Raw genomic sequence first — 21,289 nt, 5'->3', positions numbered from 1 at the left:
CAAACTGTCAGTTTCACAATACCACTATACTGAACATTTCTATGAAGACTATGCCTGATCCATTCTAATTTTAAAGAAAGTACATATGATATATAAAATATATTATCTTAATGTTAAATATAAGTTAGAGGCTTTTAGACTCCATTCTTCTAGACATGAAGTTTTCACTGACTTTTATTTTCCCCTTTAGAATATATTAACGGACTTTTTTAAACAGGGGGAAAAGAAGGCTTCTAACCTATATCATACATTCACTTCTTATTAAATAGTTTTTCTTCCCTTAAATGTGAAGCATTTATTAAAATTCGATCCCTTTAATGTTTGCATCATGCTACTGGCCACACTATAGTCTACATTTTGTGATGATTTTATATAAATGGAAAAAAGTCTAACAATCACTTATGGCCCAAGAAAAATCCCCACACCACTCATACAGGCAGAAAAAGTAGTTTAAAAAGTAGAAAAGCACTGAACTAAATGAAAGGAAAAAAGCATCTAATGTGCTGCACTATTGGCTTTTTCCCCCTAGAATGATCATAATTTCAGGTCTAGAATCAGACAATAAATTTCTCATTATGCGTCTTTGCAGAAGGTGGTAATTGAGCAGTCGAAAGTCTGATTTTGGTAAATACATCTTTCAAAGCCATCAGCAAATCTCTGCTCTGATTAAAGGAAGAGAGGAAAAAAAATCTTCACACATTTATTTATTCTCCATAAAGGTGGGTAGATGAAGAGGTCAAGAACAAAATTCCATTAAATGTATCGATAAGTGTCTTACTCATTTCAGAAGCGTAATTTTTGGCACTGTGGGGCCCTCCATGGTAGAAGTCCAATGGGATTCTAATTGGACTGTAAGTGGACAAAGCATTCTCTAAGAATGTTCTCTGACTTTGCTCACATGAACGTTAGGCTGCAATTGTGACTAAAAGCTTAAACATAACACTTACGACTTACTCCTTCATGACTTACTCCTTTATGTTCATAGAAAGATTAGATCAGAATGAACACAGAAAAAAATGCTCTGGGTAATAAAGCAAGTGTATCTAATTAGCATTAGTGCAGTGATAGAGTAAAGCAGTTCACTGTATTAAGTTACTCCACTTGCAGCTTTATTTCTGGCACTAAAAGAAGCAGGCTTGCAGTAAGTTCACATTAAGCCTGCAATAGCTTTGTACATATTCGATGTGCTTAAAACCGACTAAGGTGCCCTAATTCAGGAACCCTCCAATAATGATTAGTGAGTGATGCTATTTATAGCAAAGTACAATTCCTTTAGGAATCGTATCAAGAATGTCTTGGATGGTCTCCCGTTACTCAGACAGACTACCTATTTGCTTAATTGAAAAGCAAAATTGTGCTTGTATCAGAGCCACACATACTTGCCACTAAAAACAAGAATGATGCCAAGGCTTGGATCCTCCTTTCCCTTAGAAATGCTGTTAGGAGTCTTGAATTTATTCTGATCAAGAGGAGTTCAAGGAGCTTTTTTACAATGCTGAAACATCACCAGAGCTCAGGAATAAATCCAAAATATGGTCGTAAAACATGTGTGTGCACACACACAAGTACATGTACTCACTCAAACAATCTTTTGTGCACCAAGATAAAAGTTCAAATCAAAACCCAGCAACTACAAATTCAATTTTTGACCTGTTACATTGGAAATCTGTTGCATCTTGTACATGAATGTGCTCTAAAGAAAACTACTGAAGTAATGATTATCCCATTTAAAGATACTTCTAAATTTCAGTGTCTTTAACATCAGATAAAAATAACAAATTTGATGGCATAAATAGAAAATAAAGTCTTTCTTAGCTATTTTAGGATCAGACCCTTTTAAGCACACAATGAAAATATTTTTAAAAGCCCTTTAAAAACCAGGAGGCAGATGTTCAGGTAAAACCAAAGCCAAGGGATTGTTTATTTTAATAAAGCTATTATATGTGTAGCCCCAAATTAGGAGTGGCACTCAGGCCAGGAGATGTCTAAACCATCACCACCTGTTTGCCCTGAAAAATCAATTAAAGTCACACTTTCATAGCAGCCCCCTTCTAAACAATAAAACTTTGCTTCATCATGGGACTCGAGGCGCTCAGAGGGAACACGTTTGAAACCTAAATCCTTAGTCTCACATTACTTATAAACTAACCACAGTAAAAACAGCCTTCGGGGCAGTGGTAGAAATGGGAGGGAGAAGGAGATGACAAAGACGAGGAAGGGGAGAAATCCCTACTTCCATTTGTTTCATACTGAGAATCATACCTCCTTTTGGTGAATTCCAATAATTTCTTCAAAGGCTCTATTTTTTTATTTTCTTTTTTTCTCCTTCACAACAGAATCCTGCTCTATATTTTCTGTGCAATAGAAGAGATCCAACTTTGCAAGTTGAAAGCAAGGGCACTAAAGCCATCGCAAGTGTTTTAGTAATTAAACGAATATGCATAATGAACCATATGCCCAAAGGGCCTGTTCTTCATGTGGGCCAGATTTTTGTTTGAATTTTTAATTTTTATATACAGATGAAACATTCAGTGTAATCTACCAACAGTGTGAGATAACATGCAATCAGAGCAAGTGTGAGGGACAGTCCACGCAGAAGCAGGAACAGGAGACACTACAGAAACGCTCTTCTGAAGATTTCGATTCCAATGTGTTTTCCCCCTCCAGCAATTGTTCTCCTCATCTGCTCAGAGTCTTCAAGAGACACATATAATGAATACACTGCCAGCTTTATACAGGATGAGTAAAATACAGCGCTGTCAGCCGAAAAGTGTGAACATCTCATGGGACGAACAAAGATTTCTTTAAAAAAAAAAAAAATTCTTCTACACCCATCAGTCAGACGACCATCTTGAATTACAGGGAATCCTCCCAGGTCTCTTTTGGAAGCTACATAAATATTATATTGCAGGCTGTAGGACACATATATTAGCAATTTGAACTGATCTAAGAGGAATTCTTACTTCTCAATGACGCAACTGTGCATAGTGGGGAGAAAATGCTCGAGGCGGAATGCAAGCTTGCACTCCCCACTCCTTCCTACAGCAACACAGACTATGAATTTAAGGAGTTCATTATGCCCTTTGCAAACAGACAGCTCCCCGATATTTCCTAAACTGCCATTGGGAAAGAACTAGTAAAACCTTTCTTTAAGCTTTTCAGTGTCATTTAGGAAACCCTGAGTTATAATCAAAGCAATATAAAAGATACAGAGTCTGATAAAATTGCCAAATCAGCTCTCAGATACACAAGTTTGAGTTGGGATTCTCCAATGCAGAGAGGAGACCTTTTTTCAAATGTGTCTGTGTATCATCTGAAGTTTACAATGATGATCTGGACAAAGGTGTCAGGTCCTAAATGTGGTTGGTCTTGCATATGCCTAATTCAGGGGAAACGTTTCAGAATGGGGGTGTCTTTGGGGGGGGGTGAGGTTGGGGAGATGCACAGAGGAAATCCTAAAGGTCACCTATTTTCTACATATTTAGCTGAAATAACCTAAATACAGAATGCTGCACGGGGTGTTACAGCACTGCGAAAAGATTATGAAAATAAATCTGATCAAAAGTCAAAGTGAAGCCTTGGACCCTTTTCAGCCCCCCTTTGGAACACAGAGATGCTGTCATTTTCACTATGTAAACACCAGAAATGGAATGCAGAGCATTTAAAGAGCAAGTAACAATGGTACGGTAAATAACATCTCTTATTGCTTTCACTCCTAATTCAGAGTTTATGACTTTGACACCGTCTAGGTTACTTGATCTAGTGGTCTCAGTGGAAAGACAGATAAACTTCAACTGCAGGCAGAAGACAAAAATTGACAAGGAGCATCACCTTTCCTGACTGTTTAAATCCTTTAAGGAAGTGTCTGAGCAATTAGAGAGGGAGTGTAATCTTTGCAGAGTGCATTAACACTCTCCGACCTCCCAGACAATAGATCAGACCTCAGACACATAATGCTTCCCTAAGGCTTTTTAGCCAGTGTATTTGATCTCTTAGTCACTCCTGTGTTACTGTAGGTAACATCCATGTAGAAGGCATTATTCATGGGCGCTACTGTCCACTGACTCTGAGGCGGGACTGCAGTCAAGCAAAAAGCAGAAAAGACACCATAATTCTCTGCAGCATTTCCTGTATCTTTAAGATGGAAGCTGGGGGTAGGTCCAGATCTCTGGAAAATATTCTTTCACATTTATCTTGAAGCTACAAAGTCGGTAATGTAAAAGTGTATTAGTAACATTAATACCCACAGGTCATTAGATGATCACGGGGTGTGAACGGAACCAACCCCCAAGACATGCCATACTTTTTGTTTGTAAAATGAACTTCATAAGAGAGTCATTGGGAAAAATACCATCAGTGATAAACAACACTGGAATATGCAAAAGAAAGCAAAGGGGGAAAATCAAATAAAATCCTTGCACTGCAAGCTTTTAAATCTTCATCTATCCTGCAGGTTACTCTGCAGGACACACTAGTCAGGCAATAACCTATTTCCTGATGAACACATCCTGTTCCAACTGCTAATCTCACAGTGGAAGCTTGGCTTTTACCATTTATTATAAACATTTTCAAGAACTGCTTACCACGATATATTTTTTAATGGATTAGATTTTGGTCAGCTGCTAACAGAGCAGAGAACTGAATATTTTTTATATGAAGGCTGCAAAATAGGTTTTCAGAGTGTCTGACTTGCATTCCACTCCTCTCCCTCATGAGTAATTGGAAGAACAATTGAAACAGAATATAAGAAGGCCAGAGGTTTCTTTTCTTTCTTTTTCTGCCTCTTCTATTATATCGTAAAAAATTCTGGATCCAAGGGTACAGCATATAAGACATTACTGGTTTGAACTTTACCGTAAGAATTAGTGAAATGTTCAGAGGAAAGGCAGAGACTGCAATTCACATAATTTGCTCAAGACCATCACAGTTGTCTGTTGATGACACTCAACATCTAAAGCCTAAAGTGTTTAAACCAAAATAATTACATTTTCTTAGAATCAAGGCAGCTCCCCCTTGAAAATGTACACTGCAAAGGTTTTCTAAATGAGACTATAAGAAAATAGGAAAGCTGAAAATTAGTTTTATCCTTTAGAGTTTACATTTTCAGACTCAAACTTAAAAAACCATAAATGAATATAAACAGTCACAAAAAGCAATTTAAAAACTCTTGAACCTTAACTAGCAGAAAAGAAAGATCTCCTATATTCCAAACGCTTTCACTTTGCTTTGACAATGCCTCATGTCCAAAATAACCAAAAGAATTGAAAAAATGTTATCATATTCACTATGTATTTTCTAATGTTAAAAATATACATATTTAGCTGGGTGCGGTGGCTCACGCCTGTAATCCCAGCACTTTGGGAGGCTGAGACAGGCGGATCACGAGGTCAGGAGATCGAGACCATCCTGGCTAACACGGTGAAACCCTGTCTCTACTAAAAATACAAAAATTAGCCGGGCGCGGTGGTGTGCGCCTGTAGTCCCAGCTACACAGGAGGCTGAGGCAGGAGAATGGCGTGAACTTGGGAGGTGGAGTTTGCAGTGAGTGGAGATCACGCCACTGCACTCCAGCCTGGGCGACAGAGCGAGACTCCGTCTCAAAAAAAACAAACAAACAAACAAACAAACAAACAAAAAAAAACATATTTATGTTTTGTTTTTATCCCTGGATAAAATAGCTTTCAAGAAATTTGTGATCCTAGGCACATTAAAACTAACTGGAAACACGTAGCTAAGGGAGGAAATGGCCTCTGGAAGCAACTAGATTTGATATTATGATTTGAAGGAATGTCTCTGTGAATACACACACACTCTCAGTGTCGCGCCTAAGCCACGTCACACCCAAGAGCAAAGGCCTTCACAGAAGCTAAACCTAGCCAATGGCATAAACATCAAATTTTAGCTGCAGGTTAAAGAAAGTAAAAATAAAACTTAAAAAAGAAGCCTTCAAATGGTTATTTTCCTAATGAAATCTGTACCAACTGGGCGGTAATCTGGATCTTATTTCTTCTGCATAAGGAAGAATGTGCTACAGAATATTCAAGAGAATTACTATAAAAACAGAGCAAAGTACACAACATGAAAATTTGAAATTTTTTTACTAATGTAATAATTTCTGCTTGTAGACGACTGTATCAAATTAAAAATAAATTGCTGAAATTAAAATCCCCAAGAAGTAGCCCACGGAAATTTACCTTAGGATTTTATCATTTATGAGTTTCTATCGCCACCTGCAGGACTATCTTTAAGTAAACCCAAGCAGTTGTCAAGCTATTTGTTATTTTTCTTTCCTTTTCCTTTTTTCTCTACCTCCTCTTATTCCCCAATCCTGTTTTTGATTAACTTTCTAGGAAACCAATTTTTTGAAAACATGTAGATTATTAAAAATGTAAAAATCACCAATGAAATACAAAATCAAATTTGCCAAAAGAGGTGCAGCTAATGAGGCCACAGTCAGCTAATTTTTTTTAACAGCTAAATGCACTATGCATTTTCCTATTGTGAAAAGTAGAATTTTGGGATGGGGGGTAATGAATTAGCTTATAGAAGTTTCCTTACAAAAATATCGAGGGTCTCGGTGATTTCCAAGGAAAACTGCTCGTGCTATGGGACACAATATGTTTATAACTGCATGTACCTAGCTTAATCCAGAGCAGAAGCAATGTGGCTATTAACAAAGGCATACTTACTTTAAGCAGCAATACTCTATTCCTTCTTAAAGAGAAGGCAATATAAGACAAGGCTTCACTAAAAGTGTCACTAACGCATAATAAAGTAAGAGCAAGTTTTTATCGCAGAAGTCAAAACTTAAACACCTCCCAAACACAAAAGCACCATTCATCAACATCATCATCCTTGTCATCATCGTTATCATCTTCATTACTGTCATCACTATGGATACAACATTCTGATGAGGAAAATTCACCTGTTCTAACAGAAGAGTCAGTCAAGTGAGCACAAGGTAACAGGTAACAATACAGATTTACATCTCCCTACGGTGTGTTGCCACTCCGAATAGCAACTCCACAGACTCACAAACCATTTTTACTCAAATGTAAGACCTGAGGAAAAATGTACCTAAAAATAAAAAAAAGGCAGAGTCCAAGGATCCTGTATATATGCAGTTTATACTCATGAACTAAAACCATAATTTCAAAGTTTATGACTATACAAGCCGCGCATTATAAAAGTAGTATAGGGCTGAGAATCCCCTGTTCAAACAAATGAGGCGGCCTTGGAAAAATCACTTGCCCGAAGCCTGCAGCTTTCTTATTCCCCTCAGACCGACCACGAAAGCCCCTCCTACCTTATTCTATGGCTCCATCTTTTCTAGATTAAAACAACAGCTGTTAGGTCTTGCCTAACACCAATGGGGCCCAGAAGTATATTTCTGTTTTGTTTTGGGTTTTTTGCCTCACAAAATGAAGCATCCCAGACAATGAATTAAAACAGAAACTTTAAAGAGCTTGGGAAGCAATAGAAAAGTCATTTTAAAAGGCCAAAACCAATATGGATTTAGGTAATAAGAGAATCCCAGGGAGACTAAAACAGTCAGTAAACACTGTGCAAGAGCAAGCTTAGATGATTATACATTGAACCTGATTTTGATTAAATATCAGAATCTTTTCCTTTTGTATAAGTGAGACGTGGATGATCAGACTAACAAAAATCTTCCTCTAAAATGCATCTGTTATTTAAAAAGCCAATGACACAACCCCAAGAGAAAGGGAGCAGTAACAAAACACACCTTTCTAAATCATAAATCAAATGGCAAAAGTACAACATGCTGTAGTAAACCCTAACCAGACCACAAAGAAGGTTTCTCTCCATAAACATCAGATCAGGCAGCTAGAATGATTACTCGGCTCTCTAGTAACTGTCACCTGTGGTGGGTCTAATTACAGGCTACCCCAGCAAGCACGCCCACATCGCACAGCAATAAAAGGGCCCTCCGCTTGCCAAGCACCGCCAGACAATGGCGAGCACACGCCACCTGATGAGGAGCCCCAAAAGATCAGCCAGAGAGACTAATAAAAATGACAGCTTAGAAACAAATGACAAAGCTCAGACTGAAAAAAAAAAAAAAAAGGCAATATCAAATTAGCCAGATATCTAAGTGCTGAGCATGGCTCTTCAACAGGTCAAAACCTACATAGGGAAGTGGTTATAACTGTTTTCACACACACCAGGTCCCCCTATTTCTAAATATTCTTTTCTGTTTTTGCATCACGCAAAATGTTTGCACATCCAGGTGTCACATATAGAAACAAATGAGAGGGGAGAAAAGGCATTCAGTTCTGAAAATATCAAGAATGGAATATTCTCAGATTCAGGGGCTGTGATGGCACTTAGAGATTTGCCAGCTCTCTTCCTCGTCCTGACTGCCTTTTGGCCATTTTGCTACTAATTAGCACAATCCCTGGATGGGCAGGATCAAGAAAAAGTCAGAAAAATGCGTATCAGACAAGAATATGATGAAGTTGCTAGCTTGTTTTTGGATTTTAGCTACTGATGCAGCCACAGGCTGTTATGATCAGGGGAGATGTAAGAATAAAAAGAAAGCAACATCTGGTAACAGACGGTTTTCACTAGTTCTAGCACCCTTCAAAGCAGCATTGATTAGATGCCTACTGCATACCCAACATTATCCTAAGCAGTAAGGATATGCGCAAAGATGAAAGACTGGGCCTTTGCCTTTCTGCAGGTTGCAATATTCTAAAACAATCCTTCAATCATGAGGCTGTGTTATACTGCATAACTATATAACACATGACATTAACCTGAAGTATTAAGTCATTGAAATAAAATACCTCCCTTTCTTTCTTTCTTTTTTTTCTTTTTTTGAGACGGGGTCTCACTCTGTTGCCCAGGCTGGCCTCAAACTCTGCCTGTGTCTCTCAAAGTGCTGGAACTACAGGCATAAGCCATCTATTTTTGACATGAACTGAATGTATTAGGTCAAGCATGAAGAGAATTATCATAGCCTTGAGATAGAACTCTGCTTTGGCATCTGGTGGTTAAATAGACATTAAGTAGTCCTGGAAACGGTCGACTCCTGAACATTAACCACAGCACACAATACCAAGCTCTGCATTTCCACCCTGTCATTGAACAGCTTCTCAACAAGTCCAGGTCCACAAAAACACTTTGCAATGAAATAGCACATGAGTGCGTGTGTGTTTTAATGAGGCCTTTCTCTGATTTTGAAGAATACCATCACCCAACTATAACCAATAGTTATATCAGATAGTAATTCCTACCCATACTTGTAACCCATTCCATGTTTTTAAAATACTTCCATGCTTATGACCTAACTTAATTCCCAAAAAGCAAATTTTTCTTATGATATGCCTGAATAATCAAAACACTACCTTTTGTTTTCAAATATAAGGGAGGATGATAGAAGAAAGTTGGGGGAATAAAGTAGGGAAGCCAAGGAGGTGAGGAGGGCTGCTGGAGAGAGGCAGAGGAGAGGGGATAAATGGGGTGAGGAGGAAGGAGAGAGAGAGGGAGGGAGTGGGAAAGGAAGGGTGAGTGGCCGGGCGCGGTGGCTCAAGCCTGCAATCCTAGCACTTTGGGAGGCCGAGACGGGCGGATCACGAGGTCAGGAGATCGAGACCATCCTGGCTAACACAGTGAAACCCCATCTCTACTAAAAAAATACAAAAAACTAGCCGGGTGTGGTGGCGGGTGCCTATAGTCCCAGCTACTCAGGAGGCTGAGGCAGGAGAATGGCATAAACCCAGGAAGCGGAGCTTGAAGTGAGCTGAGATTCGGCCACTACACTCCAGCCTGGGTGACAGAGCGAGACTCTGTCTCAAAAAAAAAAAAAAAAAAAAAAAAAAAGGAAGGGTGAGTGGAAAATATGGGAGGAGGGTAGACAGACTTATGAGTGCTCAGTATGAAAATTCATTTTTGTATTTCCATATCTAGCAGTGTATTAGATACTCAAAACCATCACTGCTTGTGGAAAGGGGAAGGAGAAAAGGGAAGAGAGAAGAGGAAAGAGGGAGGATTGAGAAGGAGCAAGCCTGAAGAAGGGGTAGTCAAGCATCAGTTGCATTAAGGAGCTACATGACCTCTGGAGTCTTTAAGATTAAAGATCCTAAAATCTGGATCAAGTTCAGCAGGGTATCTCTGGAAAACAGAGTGAACTAGACTGCACTACTTGGAATCTGTAAAAGACAAGGAATCCGTATTAGTCAGGGTTATCTAGAGAGACGGAACTAATGGAATATATATATATATATGCACTTATTAAGTATTATCTCACACAATCACAAGGTCCCACCATAGGCCATCTGCAGGCTGAGGAGCAAGGAGAGAGCCGGTCCGAGTTCCTCAGCTGAAGAACTTGGAGTCCGATATTCAAGGGCAGGAGGCATCCAGCACGGGAGAAAGGTGTAGGCTGGGAGGCTAGGCCAGTCTCTCTCTTCACATTTTTCTGCCTGCTTATATTCTAGTTGCACTGGCAGCTGATTAGATAATGCCCACCCAGATTAAGGGTGGGTCTGCCTTTCCCAGCCCACTGACTCAAATCTCCTTTGGCAACACCCTCACAGACACACCCAGGATCAATACTTTGTATCCTTCAATGCAATCAAGCTGACACTCAGTATTAACCATCACAGAATCCTGAACAGAAAATTCAGAGAAGGCAGAAAATGTGTGCTTGCAAGTGCACACCAACGGAAAGCTCGGAAAAGGCAGTGGTAGTGACGCAGGGTCCCACACAGAGCCTGGACCTATACACAAAAGGGGGAGTTAATCATTTATATCTAACAGGCTATGTGAATATGGCTGTGCTATGATTACAATAATTGAGATCTAATGTTTACTAGTCAAAATTGAAATGCTCCAAAATAATGATAAGTGATTTCAGTCAGTCTATCTATGATTCTGTCTGAAATCACAACTCACAAAATTGAACATATAAACATGAAAATATGCTAAAATAGTTAATAGTGTCCTTTTAAATTTTTAACAGATAATCTTTTTAATGCAATTACTGTAATTTTATTAAATTGCATAATTAGTTAATGCCTGAGAACCTGCCAATAGAAGGTACAATTATGTTGTAAACATTATACTCACAATATGCAATGATGGATTGTTCCTATTTTTAAAAAGTGCTGAAAAAACTTTAAAATATTTTGAAAGTATATTATATAGTCCTTCATGAAAAGGAAGACTAGGGAAACTATATTACATATGTTAAAACAAATAATAAGATGCCAAATATTTTAAGCATTTAATATAGCTATACATTTTGCATATATATGTATATGGATATGTGTGTGCACTTATATATACACACTTAGATGTCTAAAAACCCCTCTTCTTCTGGTTATTGTAACTGTGAAATTTCGTTTTTCCAGCTTTACAGAAATACTTATAATTTTTGAGCATCAACTGCACACACACCTAGCAAATGGGCGGCGATGTCTGCTCTGCACATCCAGTTGTGACTTCTGGTGGATGTCACAGCCAATGAAAGAGCTTAATCAAATGCAGGTGCGTTTGGTTGTGAGTAAACTGGTGACAGAATTTAAAGTAAATCTTTTAGACACAGTTAACACATAAATATCGAAAGCATCAAAAAGACATTTGACCAGCATTATTTAAAGAGTCTAATCTCAAAACAATGTTGTAATTGCATTTGTCATTTGTACCAAAGCAAAATGAATCTGAATGTTTTTTGGTCCACAGAGAAATCATGGAAAACAGCAGTCCTCAAGGCCTTGCCTTTGGTTTTTACTAAACTGCTTTCACAAAACATTCAACAGAGCAACTTTTAATTTCCCAAATGTCCTCTACTTCTTCGTGTTTATGCATGTGTGTGCGTGTGTGTGCACAAGTACATGTGTGTTGGAAGGGCTGACTTTATTACTGCTACTGTTGTTTTTAAGATCTATGTGAAATTACTTCACATTTTCTCAATATTCTAGGATCTCTAAAAGCTAAGAATTCTATATATGTTAAATATGGGATATCACCAAACAAGTGGACAGTTGTATTTTTTAACTGTATTGAGGGAGAGGTTGATTGATGCTTTAATCTGTGTATCATATTTCAATCCTTGTCAACTCTGAAAAGTAAATTCTTTATTTCCCTACACTCAAAAAATCAGAAAAAAGTCACAGATGTTAAAATCATAGCTTTATGAAGATACTCATTGATATATGGTAGATTCAGATTAGTTTTTAAGATCAAACGTCCAAGTAAAAATTTAATAAAACAAAGAATCCATCAATGCCCCACAGACTTGCCTCCCTTGATACAATAGGTGTGTGCCTGAAAGATTGGTGGAAAAACGAAACTGCATAAATGCAATTCTACGTCAAAAGCATCAGGAGAACTTTGCTGTTTAAAATCACCTTCTGATGATGCCATCTGTCAAGTAAATAATATTCTATCATATGAAAAATGCATTTATATAATAATATAACTTTAGGACTTTTAATAGACAGACAACATTGGGATTTATAAGTATGTCATAACAAAACACCCATACGTGATTGGATTTACCAATATAAATATCACAATGCAAAGTTATCTTTTGAGAACAAATTTATCGTCATTATGATCAAATAATATATTTGCACTGAGACACTGGATATATAAAATAGAGATCCCCACTAGAAATGTGGGCCTCTTTTATAGCTATTATTTCAAGATATTTTAAAGGAACATAAGGGATGGTATTCTCTTCTACCCCATCCCTTTTTTGAACAACTTGGAATACTAAAAAAAAAAAAAACTGAAAAGTACAAATGGTTTCCATGAACTCTTCCACTAGTTTTTTTCTGTTTTTACTTTCTTCTCCCCTTGAAAATCCCTCTACATCATCTAAAAGCATTCCTCAAAGGTTGGGAAAAACTAAGTCAGACTCTAATTTGGGACTCAGTCTAGAAGCAAGGCTCTAGGGCTTTTCAGATCATCCAACTGGATCCCAAGGATGCCAAAGGCATGTGACGCCCAGCCACCTTTGGCTTCTTCAATTTTGGTCTCATTATCACTTGTGAATAAAATGTCTGAGCTAAAGAATTATTCCCACCCATGTAATGAGGGTTTCTTTCCTCTATAGCATCACAGCTTGGAACAGGCTTAATCCCCACACATAATATCTAAATACAGATCAGAAATGATCAGTATGGTTGCTCCTGGTGTCATTATCTAAATACAATGACAACAAGCATTGCATCGTGGGCATCAGTGAGAAGCAGAATAGCTGAAGGGTTAAGCCTGCATAGGCTAAAGCAAGATGGCCTGGGTTTCAATTCCACCTCCACCTCATACACACACACACACACACGAGCTCTGTCACTGTACTTGACCTCTATAGGCTTATTTTTCTCCTCTGTAAAAAGAAGATAGTAATTACCATCTACATCAGCAGGTTGTTGTGAGAACTAAATTTATAAAATCCTTGGGACAGTGTCTAAGCACTGAAATAACATGAACTATGAATAATAGTACAAATAGTCAAAATCTGTGTGGGAATGGCCATGTACACGTCTTGTGTATGTATGTACATGTGTATAAAATACCACATATATTTACAAATCTATTCATAGGGAAATATAGAGGTGCACTTACTTCAAGGCAAAATATTTTAGTTCTATTTGGCCTCGTTCACTAAGTCGACATCTCATATTAATTTGTTTTTCAAATGGGAAAGTCAAGAATGTTACTTTTTGAAGGAAGGAAAAGAAAAAATATCTACTTAATTTAAAACAACTAAGCAAACCTTAGAAAAGGCAAGATACCAAAATGTCTAGAAAACCTAGGGGAAGGAGAAAGACTGAAAAGACAAAATGAGAAAGATTTTCAATGTTCATCCTAATAAGAAGAACTCAGTCTGTAGAAACTTGATTTGGAATGGTCTGACCACCCTACAAAAGCCCATGTTTAATTTCTTATAACAATAAATTCAACACTATGCAGCAACATTAACATAGCAGGCGCCAGTGAATTACTGATAACTTTCTTCTCTCATGTTGGGAATACAACCACCCCTGTAAGTGTAGCAGTGAAAAATCGCATGGTAGAGGAAGCTGACGCTTGGGTCATCTAGCAAGGTGAGTTCTCTCACGTTTGTCCATCCACTGCTGATGAGACACCACGTGGACCTAGATCTTAACAGCCTGCTCTTTTGTATCTGCTGCTTTCAACAGGATATGATTATGTTCATGCACATGTATATAGGCATCCATGGAAAACATATGGTTTGCTTTCATAAAGTCTTAAAATTGACACTTGGAATAAATTAAACATGATTCTACAATGTTCATGCTTGTATCACCTGGAAATAGAGTCCAGAACATAAAGTTAGTATTTTACGTTTTCTCACAAAACAGAAGAAAAACACATCCCTTCGGTTCTGCCCTTAGTTTGTTGTGTTAGCATCACTTCCTGTACTGTCACAGGAAGAAAAGCCCTACCAGGGACTGGTTCAACTAAAATAGCTCCTTTCACATCTGTGCAGTGAACCCTCAACTATCACATACGCTAATTTCAGTTAGAGGACCTGACTACAGGTCATTTAACAAATCCTTGACTTAAAAACCTTGCTTCAGACACCACCACTGTTCTGCCCTGTAATGCCAAGCCAAGCAGCTGGAACATGAACAAAGTGACGAATAAAGACACCAAGCAGCATTCTGTCTTCAACAGATCACAGGAGAACATCCGTTAGTGTGTCACCTCTGACAGATATGGCAGTTGCATAGTGAAGAAAGGCAGAGGAGAGCCTGGCAGGTTGAGGATCCAATATTTTGCAGAAAGACAACCCATCATGAAGCCCCACAGACTCGAGGCCACAGCACTACAGCCAGGGTGGCACCCAGGTGTGCACCCCCACCCCCGCCAACCCAGTCCCCTACAGACAGCTAACAGGTCTACAGGCAAGGTACATGAATGAAACGCGTTTTCAAAGAAAAGGAAATGAAGGCTTGGCTACCCATAATCTTAATAAAAGAAGAATGAAAGAAGATGAAACTGAGGCCAGGTGTGGTGGCTCAAGCCCATAATCCTAGCACTTTGGGTGGACGAAGTGGGTGGATCACAAGGTCGGAAGTTCAAGACCAGCCTCGCCAATATGGTGAAACCCCGTCCCTACTAAAAATACAAAAATTAGCTGGGCATGGTGGTGTGCGCCTATAGTCTAAGTTACTTGGGAGGCTGAGGCAGAAGAATCGCTTTAACCCAGGAGGCAGGGGTTGCAGTGAGCCAAGATCACATCACTGCACTCCAGCCTGGGTAAAGAGTGAGACTCCGTCTCAAAAACAATAACAAAAAAACCTAAATACATTTTTTATTCTGTCCCAGGAAAGCACTTTCTGTATAGCCTCTCACTTTAATAGCAGAAATCGTTTTGGAATAATCACAACAGGAATAACAAAAACAATTTTTAATAAAATTACACTTCGTCAACTTAGGGAGCAGAAGTATCCACTACGTTACGGCTGTGATATTTCTGAGAATCACTAAGGCCAGTCAACATACACATGGTCTAAATTTTTGAAAGCAGAGTTTTAAATTAAAACTGAAAATGAGTTTAAGTGAGCACTTTTATTCCAGTACTTTCAGGACAATCAAATGATAGGCTGTAGGTATATAGCATATCTAACGGTTCTGCATTTTTTTCAATGGTGTCCAGTGAGAAACGTCCCTATACACACAGTCACATAAACCCACGTATCCTTGCAAAATCATACTTTGGAAAACCAGCAAGAACACCACCATCTTGATCTTCCTTGCTGTGGGCCTCAGAGATTTGAGAGTACAACATGGCAGCCTGCATTCTCCAGTCTGGGGGTGGGCTCTGCTCCGAGGCATGAAGCCCAGCAGGGAGGAATCCCTCAGAGAAAAGGCAGTGGAGAAGTGGCTCCATTTCCAAGGCTCCCTTCCTGTTTAGAAGTCCCCTCTATTAGACAACGTATTTCTATTCATCTGTTCTAATCTTTCTTCAGATCAAGCCAGCAGCCCATTAATCATTTCTGTCATCTCCCTACAGAATCCAGGGCAACAGATCTCTGTTTTTCTAAAATCACAGTGCCAGAAACTAAACTCGAGAAAGAGGAAATCCTCTCCTCCTCACAGCGGCTGTCTGGGTGCTGAGTGGAAGAAGCCACCAATTGTGTTCACTTTCCTCTTTTGCCCAGAATTGCACAGAACATTCCATGGAAAGTTTTGAAAGGGAATTCGGGTGGGAGGTGGAGCTGGGGAGGTTGAAGAGGAACCCAACGCATGAAGCCACCAGCTGAGGAGAACGTGAGAAAGGGAAGTAGATAAACAAATGCTGAGACAATGACGGATACAGATTAATAAAACCTTTATTAGTGTTTTTATTAAGGCCAAATGTTTTAGCAACTTCAGACAGCAGAAAAAGTATATGAAAGGTCAAGCCTGCTGGCAGCATGGGTCCTCTACACTGAAGCAGTGGAGAACTAAAATAAACTACACCAAACAAAATACTCCCCAATGGCAAAGGAAAAGCCTATTTTGGAGCTGATGTACTTGATTGCATAAAGATGTTGGGAGTGACCTGAGCCCATTCACATCTTGGGCTAAATATGTTTTTCCCCCATTTTTAAAATGAGGCTATGCCTGTTGGCTAAGAGAGAACATGGAGCATATGTTGGCAGTAGAAAACAGAAAGAACCACATAACATTCAGAAACCAGATTCACCAATGATCATGACTGATATTCACACTCTTAGAACACTCATACCTCATATTAGTTTTTAATAGTGATCTTTGCACAGGACAGAAATGAATGGCATGATACTAAATATACAGAGATTTGCAGCTGGGAGCCTTGATTTCTCCTCCCATGGCTGACATTACCAATTTGATCAAGGACAAGTCCCTTTACAAATGAGAGAGGATGCCCTGAGATATAAAGGCATGAGGCCAGCTGTGAAGTCCTTCCAAGATTCTTGGGCTCTCAGTGGTAGACTTAGGTGGTTTAAAGATCTCTTGTAGCGCTTTGATTCTGTGATTTTATTATGCTCATAAGGATGAGCCAATGTCACCAGAGAAAAGGGTACATTTCATATACAGGGGTGGTTCCTCTTTGTGGTACTGAATGAAATTCTAATGTGTAATGATCAGTATGTCCCAACTGGCTTGAAATGAATAAACATCTTTAATACCAAAGTTCAGGAATAATTTACTTAAAATGTAAATTGAACAATTCAGTTATTATTCAGTCACGTGATTCTTCAGATGCAATTTTTCAAAAATTACGGGCAGTCACTGGCACAGAAAGAAAAAAAATAAACACAATGCAGGGCTATACAAATGTAGCTATAGTAACAACTGGAGAAACATTTAAACATATGTATACAACAGTGGTGCTCTTAAATGTACCAAGAGACCGTATATGACTAAGATTTGGGTAATTTAAGGGGTTTCCCAGGGTAAATTTGACCTAAGTACTGTCTTAGACAACCCTCACATAATCACCTATGCTGTAATATATTTCAGAAAGATGAATAGATGTAAATAAGCAGCAAATAATTTGAACATAAGAAAGGAAGCTTACCGCGAATGCTATCGTACTTCTTAATGTAGATTCCCACTGGAAGCAGCTTTTAAGGAATTGCATTGTATTCCATATTGCCATAGTGATTCTTTTCACACGGTCCACATCTCTTGATAAGATCTGATTTTAAAAAATGACAAACAGGAAACGAGATTTAAATACTACAAATATTCCATCTAGATCAGGTACCCTGATCATTTAAAGTATATTCTATATAGATCCCAATTTTAAAAAATGATAATAATAGAAAGGAGAAGGCCTGACACTTCTAAAAGTCTTTTTAAAATATGATCATTCACAGAGGAAAAGAGAATCAAATGCATTTTAGCGCTCATCTGAAAAAGAACAGCCTGTTTCAACAGTGTTCAGAACAAAAATGGAAATGGTGAAACTACAGAAGCCAGGTATTTAATGCTGGTGAATTTGTGCGAGAAAGACACATACAGAGGCAGAGAGAGAACTAGAAAGAGAAAGACAGAGAGAGAGAGAAAGAGAGATACAGACAGAGAATGAATGTCTATGTTGTTTAGTTTGGAAGCAAATGAATAGATTTACAATAAAAACATACAAGTATTACAGCTTATCTAGTCCAGAGGTCTACAGAAAATAGAGCTCTGGGAAGGGGTTGAAGTTCACCTTGGGCAAGTTACTTAATTTCTCTCTTATAAAATAGGGTTGATATTAGTGCTAATCTTACAAGTTGTTGAGAGGATGAAAAAGCTTAGAAAAGTGCCTGTCACAGAGTAAATGCTTTCAAGTATTTGTATCCTAAGGAAATGTTTCAAGTTTATCAAAATTTGGGGGTCTAAGTAGCAAGAGGCACGTGGGGAGGGTCCTAGCATACCCCAGGATTTCAGCCCCAAGTTCCCCGGTGCTCTCAGAGCCCAAAGTCACCCCACATGGAGGTCTTGTTTTGCAAAGGAAATGTCTCTCTCCCAGTTGTAGGCAGATTCATTTCAATGTGCTTGCAAAGCAGCTACCCCACCCACCTCAACCCAGGTTTTAGCTTTCAAGTAAACAGAGTGAAAGGCAATAATAATAATAAAATAAGACATTTACTCAGATTACACAAAATAAATATTACACTCAATGTTATGGCAGACCAAAATGAAATATTTGGAGGCTTCCCCTCAGAAGACGTTTAAGGCCTTTCCCAAGTATGCCCAGAAGTTCATGGGAAACAAAAGGATGATAAGATGTCTTTATATTTAACTGCTTTATGTAATCCACAGCTGCTCACCCCAAAGGAAGTGGTGGAAGTAATAAACTCTTGAAAAAGGGGACACTTTGTTCTTTGTTATACAATTGAAGAGGGATGATAGGTACAAAGTGAAATCCTGAGCTGTGGAGAGTACAACAGGGAGGGACTCTGAAAAAGAAATGTAAAGGTCACAAAAAAAAAAAAAAAAAAAAAAAAAGTGAAACTTCCTACCGGGCCCTGAACTTCACCTTTTGTTGAACTAAATGAGAGAGGAATTAAGGGCAATAGGCAGAGGGAGAGAACTTGCATTCAGCATGGGGTGAAATGCCAACACATCCCAAATTTAGACCACACCGAAGTGGTAGGAGCAGTCATGAGCGAAGCCCAGGCTAGAAGTCTCTGAAGATCTGCTGGGTTAATTCTGTTACTGACTCCACACACTGCGCCTCCCTGAAACTTCTCTAAAGGGCAGAGGACGAAATGGCTATCATTAAAGGACGGGTACGCAGAACAAGACATTGACAGTCTTGATGCTAGGAATTTTTGTTTATACAATGAATCAGGAGAATAATGGGGTCTGAGAACTTCTGTTTAATCCAAGAATTATGTTCTAAGTCTTGTCCTTCTTATGGGAGCTGACCGACCTCCTTATTTTAGGAGAAAAGGGGACAAGGAGAAAGAAGTGGAGAGACGGGACAAGAGGGAGAAAGGAGGAATAAGAGGGAGGAAAAGATTCAAGGAAGAAATTATAGGCAAGTGTTAATACTTCAGGTGCTGAGTGTACCAATTAACAAGCCATCTACTGTACCGACCCACCTTTTTGGACAGCTTGCGGCTGTCTTCAACAAAGCGCTTTTCCCTGGGAGTAAACGTCCTAATACTTGCTTTGACCTAGAAAGACATCATTGTTTAAAAAGGGCAGCATTTATAGGGACTTCATCCATCTAGTTTTCTTAATGACTGGGAAAATCATGCAAACCAATAGCTTCTGACTCCGACCTTAGCAGGGAGCAAAGAAATGGTGGACACTCCTGTGCCCTGTATATGTTTCTGGGGGTCTCATTTGATGAAAGTCCCTGGCATGGGTCAGATTGAGTCTAGAATGGTACTGTCTCTACTTGGCTCATCTCTGGGGGTATTTTAAACCACTGCAGAGATTGATGTTCATGAATTTTTCAAACTAACGTCTGTAAATGATAAAACTTCCTTCTGAAATCCTTTTAAGTTAAGCTTCTACCAAAAATGTCTGCAGGTGAATAACCATTTCCAGTTTATGAAAACACACTTTTCACAGAGAATCTTATTTCCTTTCAATGACCTGGAAAAATAAGTCAATGAGCCATTTTAACCCTGTTTTACAGGCAATAAACTGAGGCTCAGAGGGACTTATGCACTTGTTCAAACCAGCAGACTGAGTAAGACCCCAAAGAATCAGATTCAAGTCCTTCTCCACATCACATGAACTGTAAAATCCCTTAACCGAAATATTTTCTCTTCAAGTCTGTACTCCACTTTTCCCTTAAACTCAGGTTTTACCAGTATACATACTCTATATACAAACGTTTTCCAGAAGAAAGGAGGAGATGAGGGTGACCTGCTTATAAAATGCACATACGATTTCCTTGAAGGGAAAGGGAAGGAAATGGGAAGCAGCAGCAACACATCCTTATACTGGAGACTGTGCCCAGAGTTCTAGTATTATTGAGAATGTGAGAAATATATATATATATATATATATATATATATATATCTTTAATTTACATAATATAGCATTTTATATACTATATGTTATACAATTATATATTACATAGGTTATATTATATACATTTTATATAAAATTTTATAATAAAGAGATTATATAAAAATAATTTTCCTGTTTTTTTAATTTTTTCCCTGACAATTTAGATTTACTGAGAATTAAACAACATCAATTCTGCTGATTCAACAGGGTTAATACCACTTGAGAGCTGGGATGTCCAGCACATTTTATGACTCAGCTTTAAAACACTATTCTTTCCTCTCTCTAGCTGCAAAAATTCTGAAACATCTTACATTGATTTGAGCCTGCAAAAGCTGGTCACCTTCTATTTTAGGTATGGGAAAGCCGGGAAGTATGACCCAGTTAGACTTACCGGATTATATATAAGGTCCATCTCTAAGTAAATAACTCCTTTAAAAGCTTGTTCTAAATCTTTATTCTTCAGTACATAACAATTTGGTTGTCCATCTCTAATCTGTCACAAACAAAAATTAAAAAACACATTGGTGCAAAGTTACTATGTGGTTTAAAGTAAATAACCAAAACTAATTTTGGCAAAATTGGGGATGCAGAATTATCACAGATGAAGCAAACATTAAACAAATATTAATTCTATGATAAATCACCTTTTACTTTTAGAATGCTGTTATAACACGCTCTAGACAGGAAGATAAAGTGACCATCGCCAGGCTGAAACTGATGTGTGGGTGAAAAACATTGGTGCAAATCATAAGTTACGTATTTCCATTTACTCAAAAATGATGAATATTCTACAAAA

The 21,289-nt window shown here is 38.4% G+C and overlaps 1 protein-coding gene across 3 annotated transcripts in view; it reads right to left on the bottom strand.

The window, feature by feature from the left end:
* MCTP2 (multiple C2 and transmembrane domain containing 2) overlaps positions 1-21,289 on the bottom strand; it is a 258,463-nt gene that overhangs the window by 69,062 nt on the left and 168,112 nt on the right. For all 3 annotated transcript variants that reach the window (XM_005560564.5, XM_073998498.1, XM_015453430.4), the window contains 3 exons: positions 20,885-20,986; positions 19,569-19,643; positions 17,552-17,671 (listed from right to left, as the gene is read on the bottom strand). In XM_005560564.5, coding sequence (XP_005560621.3) covers positions 17,552-17,671; positions 19,569-19,643; positions 20,885-20,986 — 297 coding nt within the window. The remainder of the gene's footprint in view (positions 1-17,551; positions 17,672-19,568; positions 19,644-20,884; positions 20,987-21,289) is intronic.

This window comes from Macaca fascicularis, chromosome 7, assembly GCF_037993035.2.
Source record: "Macaca fascicularis isolate 582-1 chromosome 7, T2T-MFA8v1.1".
Classification (NCBI taxonomy): domain Eukaryota; kingdom Metazoa; phylum Chordata; class Mammalia; order Primates; family Cercopithecidae; genus Macaca; species Macaca fascicularis.
This window is presented reverse-complemented; position numbering and strand designations above follow the sequence as displayed.